The sequence below is a fragment of the Cavia porcellus genome, unplaced genomic scaffold (genome assembly GCF_034190915.1).
Source record: "Cavia porcellus strain 051 isolate PalLab524CR breed Dunkin Hartley unplaced genomic scaffold, mCavPor4.1 scaffold_2, whole genome shotgun sequence".
Classification (NCBI taxonomy): Eukaryota; Metazoa; Chordata; class Mammalia; order Rodentia; family Caviidae; genus Cavia; species Cavia porcellus.
This window is the reverse complement of record NW_026947485.1, coordinates 66,165,925-66,186,491: the sequence shown is the minus strand read 5'-3', so window position 1 is coordinate 66,186,491 and position 20,567 is coordinate 66,165,925. Positions and strand designations below refer to the sequence as shown.

General features: G+C 37.9%; 1 protein-coding gene across 8 annotated transcripts in view; it reads left to right on the top strand.

Annotated features, from left to right (window-relative positions):
• The window catches only part of Cdk14 (cyclin dependent kinase 14), a 567,752-nt gene that overhangs the window by 478,324 nt on the left and 68,861 nt on the right, over positions 1-20,567 (top strand). For all 8 annotated transcript variants that reach the window (XM_063243002.1, XM_063243021.1, XM_063243042.1 and 5 more), the window contains 2 exons: positions 2,379-2,518; positions 8,637-8,780. In XM_063243002.1, coding sequence (XP_063099072.1) covers positions 2,379-2,518; positions 8,637-8,752 — 256 coding nt within the window. In that variant the 3' untranslated portion in view covers positions 8,753-8,780. The remainder of the gene's footprint in view (positions 1-2,378; positions 2,519-8,636; positions 8,781-20,567) is intronic.

The following is a 20,567-nucleotide window of genomic DNA, read 5'->3' as shown; positions in this document are numbered from 1 at the left end:
AAAACTTCTAATTAGGATATTATACATGGATTCCCAAAAGTGTCATACCTCACCCAATTTAAATGGATACAAAAAGTAGTTCTAACAGTGACAAAGACTGTCATGTTAAAAATGCCTGGAGAACACTGGAATGAAATTCTTAAAAGTGCAAGTGAGGAAATAGAATTTCTAAACTAAAATTGTATATAATAATTTAATTATTTTGTGTAAATTGAACATAACAATTAAGAGCATGGTTATTTTATAAGCATTAAAATTTAGCCAATTGGACTAAATTACATTGGTGAATCTACTATATGTAAGCATACATATTACATCTAAATATTATCAACAATCTGTTGCAAAAACAATGATACAATTATAAATGTTTATAGGTCTTCAAAGCAGTGGTTCATATATGATTCATTGTTGGAAGAACTGCAAACACAGGTGATTCATCATTCTTGTTCAGTAGATGAGAAAGCTAAGATCAAAAATAATGTGTGTGGTTTGGTATTTCATGTGTTCTAAAGTAATGAATTTAGTGTTTAGTACTCGTACCCCAAGTGTTCAATCAACTTCTTACACACATTCACTATAACAGTTTTGCTGCTTAACAATATCTCTTGTTCTTTTTTTTTTTTTTTTTTTTTTTTTTGTTCTTGAAATAGATCGCAGGACCTCATGATTACTTGCCAGGCAGGCATGGCGCTGCTGAGCTATATCCTCAGCTCTCTTGTTCCTTTTAATTAATATATGTTTGACTTTTAAAAAAATTTTTCCAGGCCCCAAATTTAGATCTAGCTCCAATCTAGCACTATTTTACTGTGTCAAATCTATATAAAATTGTGTAAGTGTGCTGCTCATCAAGATTATATGTAAACTGTACATGCAATATAAGTCCATTCTTACCATGAAATCTATCTTAAACTTTGTATATGAGTTTTTTAAAATGAGAACGAGAAGTTTAATAGCTTCAAGAAAGTCTTGGGAAAAGGAAGAGGGAATTTGAGTGGTAGTAGCACTGTGAAGAATTTTAAGAATGTTTCCTTTCACAGGGACGAATCTTTCTTTACTAGGCAGAGTCATTTAAAGCCAATCTCTTCATCCATTTGTAAGCAAAACGAAACAAACAAAAAACAACACTGTAGCAAACTAATCACTGAACCAGACTGTGAGACCTTTACTATGAAAACAAAAAGGTCACTTAGTGTGGAGCTGTGCAATACTTCTTTTCTCCCCTTCTCTATCAATTCTTTACCTGCTTTCCTCTTCCTCATTCCTGACTCCCCCACCACATAACAATTTAAAATCAATCCTAAAAAGATGGGTTCTAGCTAATTATGTGTGCTGTGGCTTTAAGGCTTTTTTTTTTTTTTTTTTTTTTAAATCCTAGGTGAAGTAACTTTCCTCCAGTCCCTTCAATCTGCCCCGGAGAGTCACTGTGTACATTGTGTTGTATTCTAGAAATTCAGAGTCTCAGAACTAGAAACCCAGAAAGAGCACGGTTTGCTAATTCAGCAAGCCATGTTCACCACTGCCTCTTGTGTACTTCCCGTCTGTATTAAATCCAGACTGTTACTGGACTATAGTGTGAGAAATTCCCAGGGAAGGTGTCTGACACATTCAACTATCCATAAATGGTAGCCATTCTCAGTAATGCCCTTATTATCAGTTTTATGTTATTTATCAGTATTTGATTGCTGGTAACAGAAATAAAAATTCCATGAAAAACAAGGCTAGACCGGACTGCCAACTATTTGAAAGCTTATACCACATAAAAGACTTTACTTCTATCCTTTTTTTGATAATCTTGAGACACATATTTTCTATCTACCGTTGTTTTAAAGGTCATCTTGAATTGATTCAGTCCCATATCATTTAAACATGTCCCCTTTTGTTAAGCTGTAGGTTAATATTACGATAGTTGATATTTGGCAGTGCACTTGTTTCAGTAATTCTGTATTCAGTGCAAGAAAATATAAATTGTTGGAAAGAAATTTTAGTAACTAGGGAATTTAATAGCAGTTGCATTTTAATTTTTCCTTATTATTTGGTACTAATGTACTATGACTGTATCCAGATATATATATAATACATAGATTCTATGAACAACAATTTAATAAATTGTCTTTTGAAATATTTTACTCTAGACTTAGTTTTGTCCATTCTGAAAGTATCAACCCTTTGCTTATAGTAGAAATATGTTAAATCAGTGTAGTAAGGTATCTAGAGTAAAAGTCAATTTGGAGTAACGGTCTAGGAATCAGTGAATTCTGCTTGTTTTTTTCAGCAGGTAATTTAGGTTTCCTGACCAGGAATAAATTGAAATACAGAAAAATTGTGCAGTGATTTTTCTCCTTTGGTTTGATTTGTCTCTATTTTGTTTGTGTTCTTAGGCTCAGCTATGTGAATCATGCAGAGGATCTAGCCTCCAAGCTCCTACAGTGTTCCCCAAAGAACAGACTGTCTGCACAGGCCGCCCTGAGCCACGAGTATTTCAGTGACCTGCCCCCGCGGCTATGGGAGCTGACTGATAGTGAGTATGACACCTCTGCAGTGTGCAACCAAGGCACTTTGCCATCTGTGTACAAGATGAGTAAGATGCTGTATGTGTGTATGCATTACGTGTGTGTGTGTGTGTGGAGAGAGAGAGTGTGTGTGCTTGTGTGAGAGAACTGGAGGGTGATCATGTGTATATATTTAGTGGAATCCTGCCATTCAGTCGCTAGCTTACCAGACACGGGGAGAAAATGGATTCCTCTTTTGCTATCTCTGCTCTGCAGTCTGCAGCTGCATGTCTTTGTATTTGATTATGTGTCCAAAAACTGATCTGAGTGGTCATAAAGGAAAAGGAAAATATGATTTACATATTTACTACTTTATGCATGCAGTACTATTTTAACTGGCTGCAGTACACAGAGGAGAAATGATTTATTCCTGTTTGATTCTCAGAGACCATTTTGGTTGTAACAATAACCTTAAAAAGGTCTGCTATGCAGCGAGCTGAAGAACAGAGTTGGCCATTGGCTAATGCACTGAATTGACATGTAAGAACCAAAGACATGTAATTCATTTTAACTACATGAGCTCTTGGTATTTTTACAGACATCTCTTCTCCATGTCTTTTAAAACAAAGCACATTCCTGGGTGGATTTTTGTTTTGTTTTTTTACAAAAGTATTCGTATTTACACAGGCTTTTTCAATTACATTTAAAATATTTGGAGGAGGATTTATGGCTAGGAGGATCTAAGCTTTTTTTCCCAAGTGTGAAACAGAATTCTTGTGAAATTTTTCAAAATACTATTGCAGTGGAAATATTTTTATTCAATACTGAAACATTCTTCCCAAATGCCCATTAGAGATATTTTGTCTCATATACTTTTCTAGTAGCCTGAAAAACAACACAGTCCATATAGGCATAAGTATTTACAATATATTTATCAATCCTTGTACATCATTAATAGTAAACAGTGTTATTTCTTTTATCTCTATGATCTTAAAATTTTTCCATTCCATTGCAATGTTGAATTTACCTTAACAGCAATAACCCTTTGTTTTAGAACTAAATCTCAAATCATGGCTCTTGAATATCCCTACCTGCAATCTTTTTTGATACCTCACACTTATATTTGACTACTTTTTTGCTCTGAAGTGACTATAGTTATATTAACCTATTAGTTTGTATGTTTAGCAAATTCTTACTAAACTTTTCACATATCCCTTGTTCATATTTACTCTATGTATTGTCACGCTTCCTTTCTGAATGTCTACTCACTGATTTTTATGTAATTTCCCCAATTTTTGAAAAATATAAAGCAAAATGTCTATGAATTGGTGACTTGTCTTCCTATCCTGAAAAAAAAAAAAAAATAGGCTAATTAGTTGATGGTTCATGATGTGCAAACCTGTGATTTGTTTTCCCTGTGTAGCGTAAGTTATAACTTGCTATCGACTCTCTTTGCTGACATCTCAATCCCATCTGACTTGATGATTGAGTTTAAGCCAGGATTTTGATGGTCTATGGATTCTGAATTCTGTAGTAGTACTTTTCTGTTAATATGGACTTATTACTCACTTGCCACTTAGTTTATCAGCCAGTGGTTAAATCCAGTTTCTATCAGTGGGTAAATGCCTCCACATTATCACTCGGCAGCAGGCTGCCAGCAGAGACTGCCTTGTCCCCGTCATTAACAAGCACAATGTATGCAGAACACCAGAGGGGAATTAAAACCACAAAAAATACCTCAGGGTGGTATTTTTAATATGAGAATTTAATTTGTAATTTCACAGATTAAGAATTTTGGCTGCATTAATCCCTTTATCAGCTCACAGCAGGCTATTTGCAGAAGCATAACCATAAGGCGATATTCATTGGCAGAAACACGTCTTTGCATAACGTTAAACATCAGGAGCAGTGAAACCTTTTGAAGGGGGGAGAATAAAGATGAAAAATCATTATATTTTTAAAGCAAGATTCTACTAAATGCCTCCAGTAACAATTTTGAGTTACAGAAATGCTATTTCTGTGTCTTGAAGATAATCATTATGAAGCATAAATCCAGTCACAAGAAAGGACAATCCCAGTATTAAATACTATAGTCATTTCCATTTACAACAACCAGCGTGGCTATATTTGTAAACATGTTTACAAAACAAAGAATTCCCAGACTCCAGAGAGTTTGGAAATTTATTCCTTTGAGTGAAATGACTGGTTTTGGTGACTCTGTTGTCTGGGCTAATATTTTACAGACTATATTTAGAGATCCTTAAAATTTTTAAATTTAAATTTCATGTTAGCATACAGTCTTGTAAAAGTTCACTGCCAAATGGTAGCAGCAGCACAACTCTGACATGCTTCCCTTTCGAGGGGCTTTGGAAGGAGGTCCTCCTGGGAAGAAGCATTGCAGAACCAATAAACCCAGCTTCTGACTCCCCAGTTAGGAACCTTACCACCTTAGTCTACACAGATGCTATGATAAAACACCTGAGAGTGGCTTAAACAATAGCGCTCATTCCTCACAGTTGGAGGCATGGGGAGAAAGTCCCCGATGAGGGTGTCAGCAGATCTAGGTGCTGGTGAAGGTTTCTCCTGGTTGGCATAGAACCACCTCACGGTGTCCTTACCGGTAGAGAAAGCATTTGTCTCTTGCTGTCCTCAAAAAGCAACTCATCCATCCCATTGTGAAGGTTTAATTCTTTGACCTCATCCAACCTTTATCACCTCCCAGTGGCCTCAGTTCCAAATATCAACGCATTAGGGTTTAGGACATGAACTGTAAATTGGGTGCAGGATCATAATTGAGTCTATTGTACTCTCATTCCCTAAAATCTCTCATAATATTTTTTTAAAGACCATCCACAGCAGCCAAGTATATACATAGGCTAGAAGTGAGACTGGGTTAAAAGGAGACCAGGAGCCAAAATAAGTGACTAGTGGGCTCTAGTCTCATTGGCTGGCTCTGCTCTGCCACACCCTGTGTGATGAGCCTCTGTGTTGTTGGAGCCTAGAACATGTGCAACACTGCAGCCATTCCATAGGTTAGTATAAAAATGAGGTGGTAGATGAGGTGTGGTGCTGCATACCTGTGATCCCGGCACTCCGGAGGCTGACGCAAGAGGATTGCTGTGAGTTTGAGGACAGCTTGGGCTACATACTGAGTTCAAGGACAGCCTGAGCTATATAATGAGACATCTCAGAAAGCCAGAGACCTAAAGAGAGAAGGAGGGAGGAAGGGAGGGAGCGGGACTGAGAGAGGAGGGGGGAGATGAGAGAGAAAGCTCAAGTGAGAGAGGTGATAGGCTTATGCTATACTATCATACTGTCATTTGCTTTGGAATAATATGTAACAGTATATCGTTCATATTTGGTATACCATGAAACTTTATCTGGTTACTGTTTTAAGTAAAACTTAGTTTCTTCATCAGTTTAGCTGGTGTCTGCTGTCCCCAGCAGTCACCAGAGGCTCAGACCAAAGAACATTTGCAGAGATTTACCTGCACTCTGCAGCGCCTCAGGGTAGGGAGCAGGTCAGGGGTGTAGCTCCAGTGACATAACCATGGTGTGAAATATTAGCCATGTCCTGAGGGGGACATAGCATGCCTAAGGCCACACATACAGGGACCAAGGAGCACAGGCCGAAGGAGAGAAACCCAGGAGCCAGTGCTTTTATAAAATCCAGGGGTTCATCCAAACAGATTTCCCTTGCTGATTTAAGCAAGCAGACTGGCATCCTCAGGGGTCACTTCGTGACTGCAGAATATCCACACAGTGTACAGTGTGTGAAAGTCCATGGAGTCAGGCAAGCAAGCTGCCTCTCTCGATGTCTCATAGATAAATTGTCACCAATAAGCTGCAGTACAAGGCAGATATTTGAATGGACCAGACTGAGGAACAGGTGTGTGTGTGGGCGGCAGGGTGTGTGTGTGGTGGGGGGGGGGGCACTGGAAACTCTCAAGGGTAACTGCTCTGCTTTTGGTATGAGAAAATCCAGCTTATGTTGAAAATCAATGTGGAAGCACATTAAAACTGTAAGCATTTGTTAGTTACATAATACCAAAATTTAGAAGTGTTGTTTCAGTGGGTCATCGAACAAGAGCTTATAAAAGCGTCAAGCACAAAAAATAATGCAGTTCTCTGGATATCTGACACTTAAAGTTGTCTGATTCTGGTGACACCCTTTCCTGAAACCCCAACAGCCTTGCCCCACTTTTTCACCAAAATTTAGTTGCAGAGAAGCAAGGGGAAGGCTGAGTTCGAAGAAATTCATTACTCTTCCCAAATATACCACAGAGCCCTCTCCTGTGTATACTATCAAGTCCCATTAATAACTGAAGCTGAACTACCCTTGTCAAAGTAAATGAACAAAATACACTTCATAGCAGAGTCCTTGATTTTATTACATTCATTTGCTAATTCACAAAACTCCGATCCAGTGAATACAGACCACAGTGTGAAAAGTGCTGCGCTGGGAATGAGACCACCTGGGTTCTAGCTGCAGCTCCACTGTTAACCAGCCAGGCAGCTTGTCAAGTGGGCTTCTGACTTGCTATTTAGAAAATAAGTCAGATGGACACAGTAGTCCCAAAGGATCTTTCCAGATTCCATGTTGATGGGTTTCTCTGCACAGCGCTATGTGCTATCCTAAAACCACATGCCATTATGTAGCTTGACCACACCCACTTTGAATATGCCTGGTGCCACCAATTCTGTCCTAATTCCTTTCCAACCAGACTCTGTACCCACAACTCCTGAACTCCTGGTTTCAAAGCTTTGTTCTTTTCCCAAACTTCATCTTGCTGTATCAGAAGAATTTTTAATATAGTGACCACCACCCACTCCTAGTAACTAACATTTCTTGCACTTGGTTTCCAGGATGTGATTCTGTCATGGTTTTTGTTTTGTCTTCCTAAACTCTCCTTTTCAGATTCCTTTGCCTGTTTCTCCTCATCTGTGGGACTGCTTATTGTTGATAGCATCTCAAGGCTTAATCCCTAGATCTTTCTCTCTGCATAAACTCTTGGATGTCCTGATGACCTCACCCAGTGTCAAGACTTAAAACATCATAGAAACACTGACAGCTTCCAAGGTTCCATCTCCAATCCTGTGTCCCTGACTTACGGCTTTCATGTCCAGTTTCCTTCTCAGCATTTCCACCTGGCCATCTAGTAGGCGTCTGAAACTTAATGTTACCAAAACTAAATTCCTAATTCTTTCCCTAAACTTGCTTCTTCTATAGCCCTGCCCTTGTTAACAAACGGCAACACTATTCCTCCAGCTGATGAGGATTCGCCTTGCTTCTCTTCCTTTGTCACACACCCTGTCCAGTCCTCACCACATTTCCAACATCCTGCCCCATCTCAATCACCACGTACCTGCACCTGTGTTTTTATAGCCACCTCCTAACTGATTTTCTTTCCCTCCAGTGCCTCCCCGGAGTCAGTTCTGGCGTTTTCTCTCTTGTATTTTCCTCTAGGTAAATGCAAACTTGCCCTCTCACCTCCTTGTGGTCTCTGAGCAAATGTTCTTTATCAAGGATGCTTTCACAGACCTCCTTCTACCCCAGAACTTCTATTTGCCCTGTCTTGCTTTGTTGCCTTTGTAACATTTACCACTACTGTATTTATATCTGTCTGGTTGTTTACTGTCAGATTCCAGCTAGAATCTACAAGCTCAGGAATTTCCTGATTTGTTTGCTTCAGTAGTTACAATTCTTAGAACAGTGTGACTCAGTAAATACATCTGCTGACTCCATTCCTAGTCCTCCATTCTATCCTAAACCCTTTCCAATGAATGAATAAAAACTGGCACAAAGAAACAACAGAATATGTTGCTTCCCAATTGAGGTTAATCATTCTAAATCAGAGTAATATGAGAGATTATCTCAGCTATGGTTCCAAGGACTGGGAAAAGCAGACACTCTGTGTGTGTGTGTGTGTGTGTGTGTGTGTGTGTGTGTAAATGTGTGTGTGTGTGTGTGTAAATGTGTGTGTGCCTGAGACCTCTTGGCACTTCATATTTTAAGCAGTAACCTGTACCAGAGTGTTCAATGTGCTGGACATCCAGAATTCCATCTCCGTATCCAGTTGATTTATAAAGACAATATTATACTATGTCTATAAATATATAAATGAAAACTTCTCATTCTGTCCTCAGTGTCTTCTATTTTTACCGTCCCAAATGTGAGATTGCAACCAGAAGCTGGAGAGAGCATGCGGGCCTTTGGGAAAAACAATAGTTACAGCAAAAGTCTATCAAACAGCAAGCACTGACAAGCACAGTATTCTCAAGAGTGCACAGGTAAGGTGACATCCTTTATCTGGAAAGTAGTGTTTAATACATATTGAATAGATCTTTAAATAAAACATTTCAAACTTGCTTCTTCCACCCCTAAAACTATCTTCTGTGCCTTTTGGGTTTATTATGGCATTTGTGAGCCAATTTCTGAGACAGTTGGTTATGTCTACATTGCAGGTACCTACTGGCTTCTAGCCGGAGTTATATTTATGTTGCACTTCAGTTATGTGGCCATAAACAAACCATTTGAGTCATAAACAGATCATCTTAACGGCTCACATACGCTTCCTTGAGATTAGAGAAAATTTCCTTGTGGGCTATGTATCTGCTACAGACCTGCTTTGTATGGCCCACACAATTTTTTAAAAAAATTAGTTGCTCTTATTTTAAAATTGGGAGATTTTTACACAAAAAGGTCTATAGATTTCTAGATTTTCCTAAAAGGTCAGCAACTCTAGCAATAACGCACTCTGCTTCTCACCAGGAGGTTTTCTGTGTGACTGTGGCTGCCTCTTTTGGCAGGGACAGTGACCTCCCTGTTTAGTTTAGCTCAGCTGCCATGTGAACATGTCACTGTTTCTAATTTCTGCCTGGCCCATGACACAAACCTTATTATGACTAGGCTTATCTTTATCACTAATTGATTCTTTGACCACTCCTGTTTGGGAGATAGGAAGCATAATCTAAACATGACAATGTCTAGGCATGTTGGCCAGTCCCATTCGTCATATGTGCTGCGTGGTAACAAGTCAAGATGCCAACTTGTGAGAAGACTGTTTCTTCCCACACAGGGAAGACTTGTTAGACTATTTCCTGCGGAGAAGTACACACTGGTACCTTGTTCCTGGGAATGTCCAGTAGTTAACTGTGGAAGTAAAGCAAGAGACATACACAGTGTTGCAGGAGCCGTTCTTTCTAATTTGAAGTACGTTAAGCTAAATTGACAGTGTAGCAGAGTCACCAAATTAAACTTCACATTTCCTGTGGATCACTTGTGGGTGAATTATTTCAAGACTTAACTTTGTGTACTGTCTACATGGTGACCTATTTTGGCTTCTCTGGGGTATAGTGATGATTTCTGAATAATTTGAAGACAAAAGATTTTTTGTCAGGTAGCTATAATATGTAAATGTAAGTCAGAAGATGTTACTATTAAACTTGCTACTCCCCCAGTAAGAGTGGGATTCTTCTTTCTTCAGGTTATTTCTCCTTATACAGAACTCCTGGGTACAGAACTACCTACAAACACAACTTTATGGAGTAGTGTCTGGGCTCCCACTCTGAATTTCAGCTGGACAAATAGTAGGGCTGAGTTTTTCACCAGCTACCTCCTGGTTAAAAGAATGATTTTGATTAATGAAGGTTGTACCGTATGCTTTTTAAAAGTATTTAACCTACATTATCATAGTCAAGGCCCCTGGCTTTATAAATCCTTTAGTCAATTCATAGCACAAAACAACAAAAAGTAGACTTTCTGTGTACAGCTAACCAGCTAACTCATAGACCACACACACACACACACACACACACACACACACACACGCACACACAGAGGCCTGAATATCAATCACAGGGCCATGTCCTTTCTTCTTGACTCTTTCTGAACTCTGGACCTGAACCTGACCAATCGAAGCAGCTATGGGCTTGTTTTAAGTCAGCTCATCCTTGTAAAATAAAACCAAGTTTACTGGACAGAGCATTGCTCAAAAAGTCTCAAAAACTACTAATTGAAAAGATGTTTTTCAAAGGTGCTGAGAGGTGCAGTCATCAGTATTTGAAAGCCTTTATAATTTCAAATTTGGTGGGGTTTTTCGACAGTCTGTTTTTCAAACTAGATCAAGGGTTATATTGACACAGTGGAAGCTTTTTTTCATTAGAATTACTTGAATACAATACAGATATTTTCATCATCAGTTTTGTCTTTTTTTAAGTCAACTTTTAAAGCTTGAATATTATTATTGTTCCAAATCTAAACACCTCAGCTTGATTCTACATGATACTGAGGAAACATCTCAATTTTTTGCTTTTCAGGAAAGCTGCAGAAGAACTAGATTCTAACAGTTTTCCATCAGTTTGCAGAAAAAGAAATCATTTTAATGTCTATCTTTGCCAGGTTTATTTTTTTAATTTTAATCAAATGCAGCAATCTTGGAGATCAAGTAATACTGTCTCTTTATGAGTTTCATATATCATCTGCAATGACCCTACTCCAAGCAATAGCTCAGCGTCAAATTATAGATAGTTTAAAGCAAAAAGCCTACCCAAATAAGGTATCTTTCACAAGAAATATGTAATTCTCGAGACTAAATATTTTCTTGTTGTTGAGCTCATCAACTGTTTAGTGAAAACTGGCATCTTATATTTTCCTTAAATGTCCTAGTTCTTTATAAAACCCAGAGATTGGGAAGGGGAGAAGAGATGAAGAGATCCAGGACTCAGAGACTAGCATTTTAATCATCTGTCTCTGGGGAAGGACAGGGAAAATAAGTGTGGAAAGTGTAGAAAGTAAACTACATCACTCTATCATTGAAAGGATAGGGAGACAAGCAAAATGGGGTATTTCAAATCCTTTTTTCCCACATCTCATTGCTACATTATTTCTTTGCTTATATGTGAAGGTCACTTCAATTATTTAATTAACAATGCTGGATTTGCATAAGGTACATTTTGCTTTGTAGACAGAGCAATTTTAGTTTTAGAATCTTGTAACAAAATTAAATCAAAAGAAAACCACAAGCACCTAAGTTAAAAATGGGATAGTTTCCACTGTTGATCAAAATACTGTGGCTGCCCCCTTTTGTTGCCCTGTAAAGATACTAAAAGACTAAGTATTTCGTAGATTGCTCCCACTTATTTTATTGTCACTGAGGAGAATGACTCTTCAGAAGTCTGAGAAAGCCTTCAATGAAATTCAAGGAATTTCCCCCAAGGGCAAGCCCAGAAGCTGCATGGAATACAACACCCACTGGTGTTGCTTATATTTTCACTAGTGATGCCCAGAGGCCCCCGTGCTGAGCTCAGTTTCCAGTCATTCTAAGCTGATACAAGAGGTGCACGGTTACTGTCTACTTCTCCTTTCTTGCCTGCAAAGGATAAAGATGCCCACACTTGTTCAGGCATCTGTTTTGTTACTGTTCTGACATAGTATGTGCTCATTATGGAATATCTCTTTTCAATGAATTAGTTGTTCTTCAACCCCATTAAATTCATAGGGTATTTGTGAATATCTGTCTAGGGCATGAAAGAATTGTATTTGCTTCAAGGGCAGGAGGTTAACTACTTTGTTTACTCTTTCCTTCCCCTTTAGTATATTCTCTCCACTAGTTCCTGTTGTTTAAGGCTTAGTGAAAAATGGTCTGATTCTGCCCGCTTGGCTCAGTCATCGAGCAGTAATTTCCTACAAGCAGTCAGGTAAAGGAACTAGAATGCATTGATTGCTGGAGAAATTTTAAGTAAGATGAAAACTTTTTTTAGGAATCAGATTCTGGACAAAACTGAGTGCACTGGTGCTTCAGACTGTCTGGCATCGCCCTCTGGAGGTGTGGAGGACCAGGGCTGTCACACTGGAGCAAGGGACCTCCACCTGGTTCCTCAGATGCAGTTCCTAGTGCCCATGAATTTGCATCTTAAAGAACTCCAAGGGGTGTTGATGCAGGTAGCAGCGTTTGAACCACAGATAATGAAATCTTTAGTAGATCTATAGGAATTATATATTTATGAAGTAGAATGATCAACTTGTTTGAATCAGGATAGGATAAAGACAATCTAGGAAATAATGCTCTATCACATATAAGAAAGCATTGTTGTTACTCTTCCTCCTTCCCTCCTTTCCTCTCTCGCTTCAGCCCTTCCTTCCTTCTTTCCTTTAAGAATGAATAGAGTTGTGCTTACCACCATTAGCAGTGTATGCCTAGCTAAATTTTTAAATTTGAATTTTTAATTAACTTTAAGGAAACTAAAGCTTCCTCACTAGTAGTGTCATGTTTCAAGTGCTCAGTAGCATCCCGTAGTTGGGAACCCCTTTTAGACAGGGCATATTTAGATCATTTCTAAATATGTTCTGAAATTTCTAAATATGTTCATGGGTGATGAAGAGTGTTTTCTCACCCTCCTTTGAAAAGAGGCATCAGGAAAAATAACCTGACCTCATGAAATAAACATGTATTTTAGTCCTAGATGGTAACCACTGTAGGCATTCCACAGTGTGTGAGGAGGAAAATGTTCAGGTGAAGACAGAGGCAGGCCAGGCGAGAGGGATGGAGACTGATCCACTGAGAAGGACAGAAAGGAACACACCTTGCCCACTGCTTGCAGGACCGGAGGATCTGGGGAATTTGGCCTTGGGATTTTTTAGGAGAAAGCAACACAGCCAGGCTCCCTCAGTGAACAGGCTGTGAATGGAAGAGCAGCTAAGTAGTTGCACAGACAGTCTTCACAGAGACCAGCATGTCAGTTGTGATCCAACAGTACTTTGTCGGCCATCTCAACTCGGGAAACTGCTTCTGGAGAAGCAGACACCTATTGCCCTCTTCCACGCTGTGACTTTATGGTGGCTCACTTTTCCTGCTTTGCCTCAACTCACATAGCTTTCATATCTTCCTTCACTTTGTGGCTTCTGCTGACTTGTTTCTGCTTATTCGTGAGCCTGGCTCTTTGTCCTCATACTTCTGGTGCAGTCTACTGCTGAGCTCGTGTTGCTTTAGATTCAAACCTTCCCAGAAATCAGCTCTTATTGGGGAAACCATCCATCATCGAGTAGAGAGCAAGACTGTTATGTCAGTCACCGCTACGGGAGCTGCTGGCTGCTCCGAGCCCTGTTCAGTCAGCTGAGCCTCTGGGAACTGAGTGGACAGTCATTCCGAAGGGAGGCCCCAGAAGAAGGCTCTAGGCTAAGCCCCATGGAAGCACCTGTGAAGCAGACAGGCTGGGTAGCTGGAAAGTACCTTGCCAGGCCTGTGTACTGTAACGTACAAATCAATCCAGAGGGAAATTCTGTTTAGCATGGAGTGAGACACCATTATCATTGTATGACATTTAAGATCTTTACCATGTGATGTATTTGGCTACAAACTAAAGGTTTTTTAAAATTATGATGCATTTTCTCAAATGCAAGCGCAAAATGAGATAATGCTGATTAGATTGTATCACCATATAAAAAATTCAGATGTTAAATCTAGTTGTTATTTCAGTTGCAGAAAGTTCTGATTATTTTGTATAAATATAGTTATTTTCTGCATGATCCTGCATTTTTTTTCCTATTGAAAGCTACAATTGCATCATTTCTGTTGCCTTATACTGTTGACCACAGTTGCGGAAATATGCAGAGAGGAAAAACCCAAGTGTTTCTTGCAGATTTTCCCTGAAAGTGTCTTTAGTTGCTTATATCACCTACATGTTACTGAAGATGAAAAACATATATCTCATTTGAGAAATTTTTTTTTGTCTTTTTTTCCTTTTTATGGGTACCGGGGATTGAACTCACGACTGCTTACTTGCAAGGCAGGCGCTTATGCCGCTGAGCTAAATCCAAACAGTGCATTAAACTACAAATGCATACTTTAGGCACCAAATTGGGAAGAGGCTGAATATATTTTCCAGTTTCCCATCAATTTCCATCCATATTACCTTCACTTCCCCTCTACACTGGGGAATCTTTCATCTCCATTAAACTCTAATGCCAGGTACAGGCAGAGGAAGTTTGTCTTTTCTGTCCTTCTTTCTCTCTTCTCTGTCTAAACCTTTCCCTTTTGGGGGGGTCCCTTGATCTGTACTGTGCATTAATACCACCCACAACCATGTGAATGGCTGAGCAAAAAACTCTTAGCTTTGGCTATCTAGTTTGCTTAATTTGCATTAGAATTGGCACAGAGCAGAATGAAAATAAAGTTGTATCACACTTTATCCACAATGCATCTATAAAGTAATTAAATTTTATATTGATACTATGTCAGATCTACAGAAAGTTTGAAGCACAACATAAAGAATTCCTAATATGCTTTCTTCACTTTTCCCAAATGTTAACATTTTTCTACATTTGCTCCATTTATCATGCTGACTCTGTTTTTCTCCACATCTCTGTTGTACACAAATATGTGCACACACATGGTTTAGAACCATTTGCATTTGCTCCTGTATCTTTAAATATTTCTTAAAAAAAAAAAAAAAAAAAAAAGGAAGCCAGAGTGATTTTCTTAAATTGAAAAGTGATAGTTTTTACCATTGGTCTTCCTTTTATACATTTTGACTGAGGGTTTTTAAAAGCAAAATAACAAAAGAGGAGGCCACTGATTCGATGTTTCACAAATTAGTTCACCCAGCAATGGATCCTTAGAAATTGAGTACATTTTTGTGATTTGGCATTTCCAGATTAGACGAGCTTTCAAATCAGGGGGCTGAGAAAACAGTACTGTAACTTGCATTTTCCAACTTTATAAAACCCAAATTAATTTCTTAGGGACTGTTAGCCAACAGCATAGTATTATAAATAGCGAGTTCAAGATGCAATGTGGCTTTACTAACCAAGATACTCATTACAGTATTTGACCAAAGTATTGGAAGTTAGCATTCACCTATAACAGAGTTCTAATCAGTTCAGGTGCTCTATTTTTTCTTTGAATTTAATGTCAATTCTTATGAATTTGGGATACAGAGGGAATTGTCTATGCCCTAAGTGCACTGTATTGTATTATTAATACCAGGATAGCAGCTGAGTCCCACTAGACAGTCTTTGTGGTCTGCTGGTACTCTAAGAAGTGTCTGAGCATAAAAGAAGGCTGTACGAGTTGAAGTGGGCTGATGGTCTAGGATGACATTTGAATGCATGGAGGACAGTGTCTAAATGACAGTGTCAAAAAGAAGCTCAAAACTACTCCCATTGTCCCACGGACGCTCTTGGCTCTTCCTAAGATACTCCCCATGCAGGGGAGCTTTGTGTGGTAGAAATGGGATCAGGAAGGCTAGACGTGGAAGCCCACGAACAAAAGCCAGCACTTTATGTCCATAGACAGATTAAAATTCTGGACTGACCACAAAGAACTACAATAATGTATATCTATAAACAAAGTTAACCATTTCAGCTAAATTATTACAAACATCATTGCCAGATTGTTTGCTATACTCTTGAGATGCTTCCATGAATAAACCTTTTAAAAACATCAATTTATTTTTGCAAATGAATAATTTAGAGTCTCTTTTGGAATTTAGGATAGCTATTTTTTTCGAGTTTACACGCATACGCACTTTCAGTGCACTGCACAGGCAAAAAAAATAATTTTTCAGCAGTCAGAGTTAAGATAGCATCACAGAGTGGTCAAACGACTACTTTTTCAGCTTAGGAAGTAATGTGCAATGTTTAGGAAAAAAATAAAAAAGAAACGAATGGAAATGTTCCTCATAATAAATATCACCATATATACGAAACATGGAATCAAATACTCTACTTGGGTGAATTTATTCCCTGTAAATTATGACTGGCCTTTTAATATAGTTTGAATTATATATAATGCCCTTGGATTTTTAATTGCTCTGGATTATCATTTGCAATACAATTAGTAAAATGCTTTCAATTACATATAATAATTACTGTAAATGGGCTATTGGCCTAATTACTATAAATTGGGAAAGATGTGTGATTATCATGTGCAATTAAATCATGTACAGTATTTATTTTACATTATTACACACAATGGTGGAATGATAACACATAATTATGTTGTATCATCCCTTAGTCAACAAACCTACGCCATGTTAAACTACCAAAAGTTGTGATCCATTACCAGATTTATCACCTCCTAGATCTTTCTTCCTAAAGTAATTGGGTTATTCTGTGAGCTGGGGACCCACTAAATGTAATTAAGTATACTGATTCTGCTTAGCCAGGACAAATCTGGAAGGAAAAGAATTATTTTACCTCCTCCATTAATTACGAATGCCCAGATTATCCTGTTTTGTCAGTGTCAAGAATTTAATCTTCCTTGAGCCCAGTACCAGCCTCCATCATACCTGTTTGCTTTTATGTGAACGTGTAAAAATCAACACTCTAACTAGTGGCAACATTTAAAATATGCTTGAGGGAAAGGGGGCTTTTCTTCACTGTGACAAACATTATAATCATCTCTGGTTTACAAATGCACACTTAACGAGCTTATAGCACATAATTAATTCTGCAAAGGATGCTGTTTGACAGTGTGGGATTATGAGAATTGCATATTGATAGTGGCAGAAATAAATCTATTTTCTCTGCGTAAGGTGGGGTATTCTTGTGTTCTTTAGAAACTGGCACATCTCAGAGGTGTTGCTCTCAAAATGATCTCAGGATGGAAAGAAATCAGTAATTACAGACCCAGGCATTCAGTTGTGTCCTAATTTTCCCACCAGTTTTTCAGTGTTTCAGCTGCCTCAGAGACTTAAAGTATTCTCATTAGGTAGCTGCAGAGGCAGCCGCTTTTGCGGACTCCCTCATTCTCTCACCCGCTTTTCCTTTTTTTTTTTTTCCTGCTTCCATTCCTGCCTTGGGAGTGACTGTGAAGATCATTTGCTGGAATGATTGGCAGGTTAGAGGATTCGATCAGATGAGTTCCTCTTAGTGTGGGTCAAAAAGGCTAGTTAGCAGGAGCTGTCGGAAAATGCCAGCAGCATTCGAAATGGGAAATGTCATGACTTCCAGGCAGGGGGTGCCACCTGGAACAGAAAGCCCTCAGCTCATTAGCAAGTTACAGGATACGGGCTTAACTGGAGGGAGCAGGGAAGGAAAGATAATGCCCAATAGGGAAAATGATTGTGAAGTGGAATTGATTTCATGTATAATTTGTTTATCACTAGAGGGGACAAATGCTGTCCTTCTGACATGAGCGGAGGAGTGTGGACTATGAATGAAGCAACTTAGCATAATCTCCAGGTTGAGCTTTGGATTTAAAGAATGCAAACTTCTTTATTCTTAACTGTGGAAATGATCAGGTCATGTTACATTAATTAAAGCTGACACACTCTCAAATGTTTTATCTGGGCAATTGTGGCAATTCCACAGAAATGGATAAAGATGGGCAACTTTAAAAAATAAGAGGGATTTTTTTCCCCCTCTGTTGGTGTGGAAGACTAGCTCAGTTGCATACTGAATTACAACAGGGCTGCTGTTTATATTCAGTGGTTCACTAAGCTGCACAAATAAAACCAGGATTCCTGATTCACATGCAGTCTTATTATTAGAGGCAACCAGGTGCCTTTTGGGAGACAGATCTAATCCATGTTAAAATACAGATGTGCATTTTAGAATAGAAGTATATCATAATCATGATATAAGATTTAAAATTTATCTTCATTTTTCTAAAAAGGAAACTCTCTAATTCCATTAGTGCCTAGAACTAGAATTTTATATCCTACCATAAAGTCAACAATTTTCAGTAGCCTTCTTTACAAATAGAATTAAACTGAGATGGTTCCCATAGAGAGAAAATTAACCTGCAATCCATAAAGAACCTAGTGACAAAACAAAATATTTTCTAACATGTACATACTCTAAGGTCCAAATTTAAAGCTTCCAGTGCTTTTACAATGTGTTAAGCAGTATAAAACCTTTTTCTACCCAAATTCCATTAGCAAATGTATTTTTTGATAAGAAACTTTTATGATACCATTTATCTTTCACACCTTGTTTCAAGTCACATAAACCACAGCTGCAAGTCTTTCTAAATGAACACTAAAAGACGTTTACTTAGCATCCAGATTCTAGTTAAAATGTATATTTTCAAAATGTCTTTGCCTTCGATTTCTCTTTTCCCTTAAATATTTAGACATTTTATGAGGCAATTATTAAATGGCCAAGGCTTGTTTTATCAAGCAGCCACAGACTGCTGTCTAATGTGAATAGGAATCTTAAAACCTCCCAGTCAAAACACTAGTGCAAAATTCATTCTATTTCTTATTCAGCATAAAAAGCTTAGCATTAAGCTACTGGATATAGCTGTCAAGATATACTGCATTAGTTCTGTCAAATCTAAAATTTTAAACATCAGTGTGAATCCATTCATCCCCTCATTTAAAAAGTTTTATTGTGCAGTCTGTAAAAAATGGTTGTTGTTATTTTTCTTTTCTTTAGAAAATACTATTTGAAATGGTTCACCTGAAGTTAAATTTTTCATTCTTCCACAGTAACTCATTTTGTTAATAACTATAAGTGTATTAGAAAAGTAAACTACTTTTTATTTGGGGACTGGGTATGTGGTGTAGAGCATTTGCCTGGCATGTATGAAGCCCTGCCAGTCTTTAGTGCATGTGTGCATGAATGAATGGATGAATGAATAAAATCCATGACTGAGTAAGTGAATGACCAACCAACCAACCAATGAAGAACTGACTGTTACTGTCTACATATTGACTTCCCAGTCTTCCGCTCACTTTTAAGTAAGAAGCCCTCAATTCTCCAGACCAGCAGTCAGAAAATGGCTGGCCGGATAGGGTGGAAACATTAGTCTGTGCATATGTCTTCTCATCACTATCCTTTTCTCCACTCCGTACCCTTAACCCAACTTTCAGAGTTGGCTCTGTGTTTACCAGATAGATTCCCCACTCTTTCACATTCTTCTTAATGCATCTCTCTTTTAACTGAAATACTCTAGTACATATATATATATATATATATATATATATATATATATATTATTTTATTCATTCTCTTTGTTGGGTCTTTCCATGGATCTTTGGATTGAGTGACCATATGCTAAAGCTCTTGCCTTCAGATTTATGTATTCTCTTCAGATGAGGTCCCTAGATTCTAAGGCAAAAGGATGGCACCCTTTTAGTTAGTTATCCTCTGGATCAGCAGATCTCAAAGTGTACTCTGTATAGCATATGTCTCCACAGAAGCTCCAGGAATTCAAAACCACTTTCAGTAGTTTTGAAAAAATCAACAGTGGTAAAACTGTTGGCTCTTTGTGGCTCTTTAATATAAATCTAGGCAGTGGCACTAGATTCTTTACCATCATGCAATAGAAATTTTTAAGTAGTCAATTTTGCTTCATTCTGTTCTTAATGAAAAAGTAAAAATTAATTTTATTGAATTTCTACCTTTGAATAAATGCCTTTTTAATATTATTTGTGACTAAATGGGATGTTTGCATAATCATTTCCATTATATCCCTTGTTACCATTTGTCTCAGAGAAAAGCTCTTGAGTAGCTGCAAACTGAAATAGCTTCTTTTCTCTTAGAACATGGTTTTTATATGAAAAAATGACTGAAAAATTATGGTTATTCTAACAAGATTACACATTTGAAATATATTGTTTTGAAGTGAACAAAAAGTTTATGCCATTCATGGAAAACAACTAATAACATCTTCTGTTACTGATGAAAATAAAGCTTTTACTAGCAAATTAGAATTTGAGAAAACTTTGGTTTTCTATTGTGAACTGAATAGTTTCTCTAAAACCTTTCTAAGTAGACTGATTGCAATACACACAAATGTGATTTTTAAAATGCATATAGTTAGATGTGTCAATACTTGAAAGAGCTGCATAATTCATTGAACAAATATTTTCCAAATGATCAGTGCACTCATGTTAGCAAAACTGTACATGAGTGAATAGTCAGTGAAAGTGTAAAGCAAACTAAGACTGTTGATACAATTTCAGATTCCCTGTTATAAGTCAACTTGGGCTTTGTAATGTAAAGAAAAACATATCCACAGTTATCTGAAAGAGCTACTAAAGTACTTCTTTCTTTTCAAATTACGTATCTCTGAAACAATTTCATATTTTTGTCTGTTGCTTCAACCAACAGAAGAATGAATCCAAATA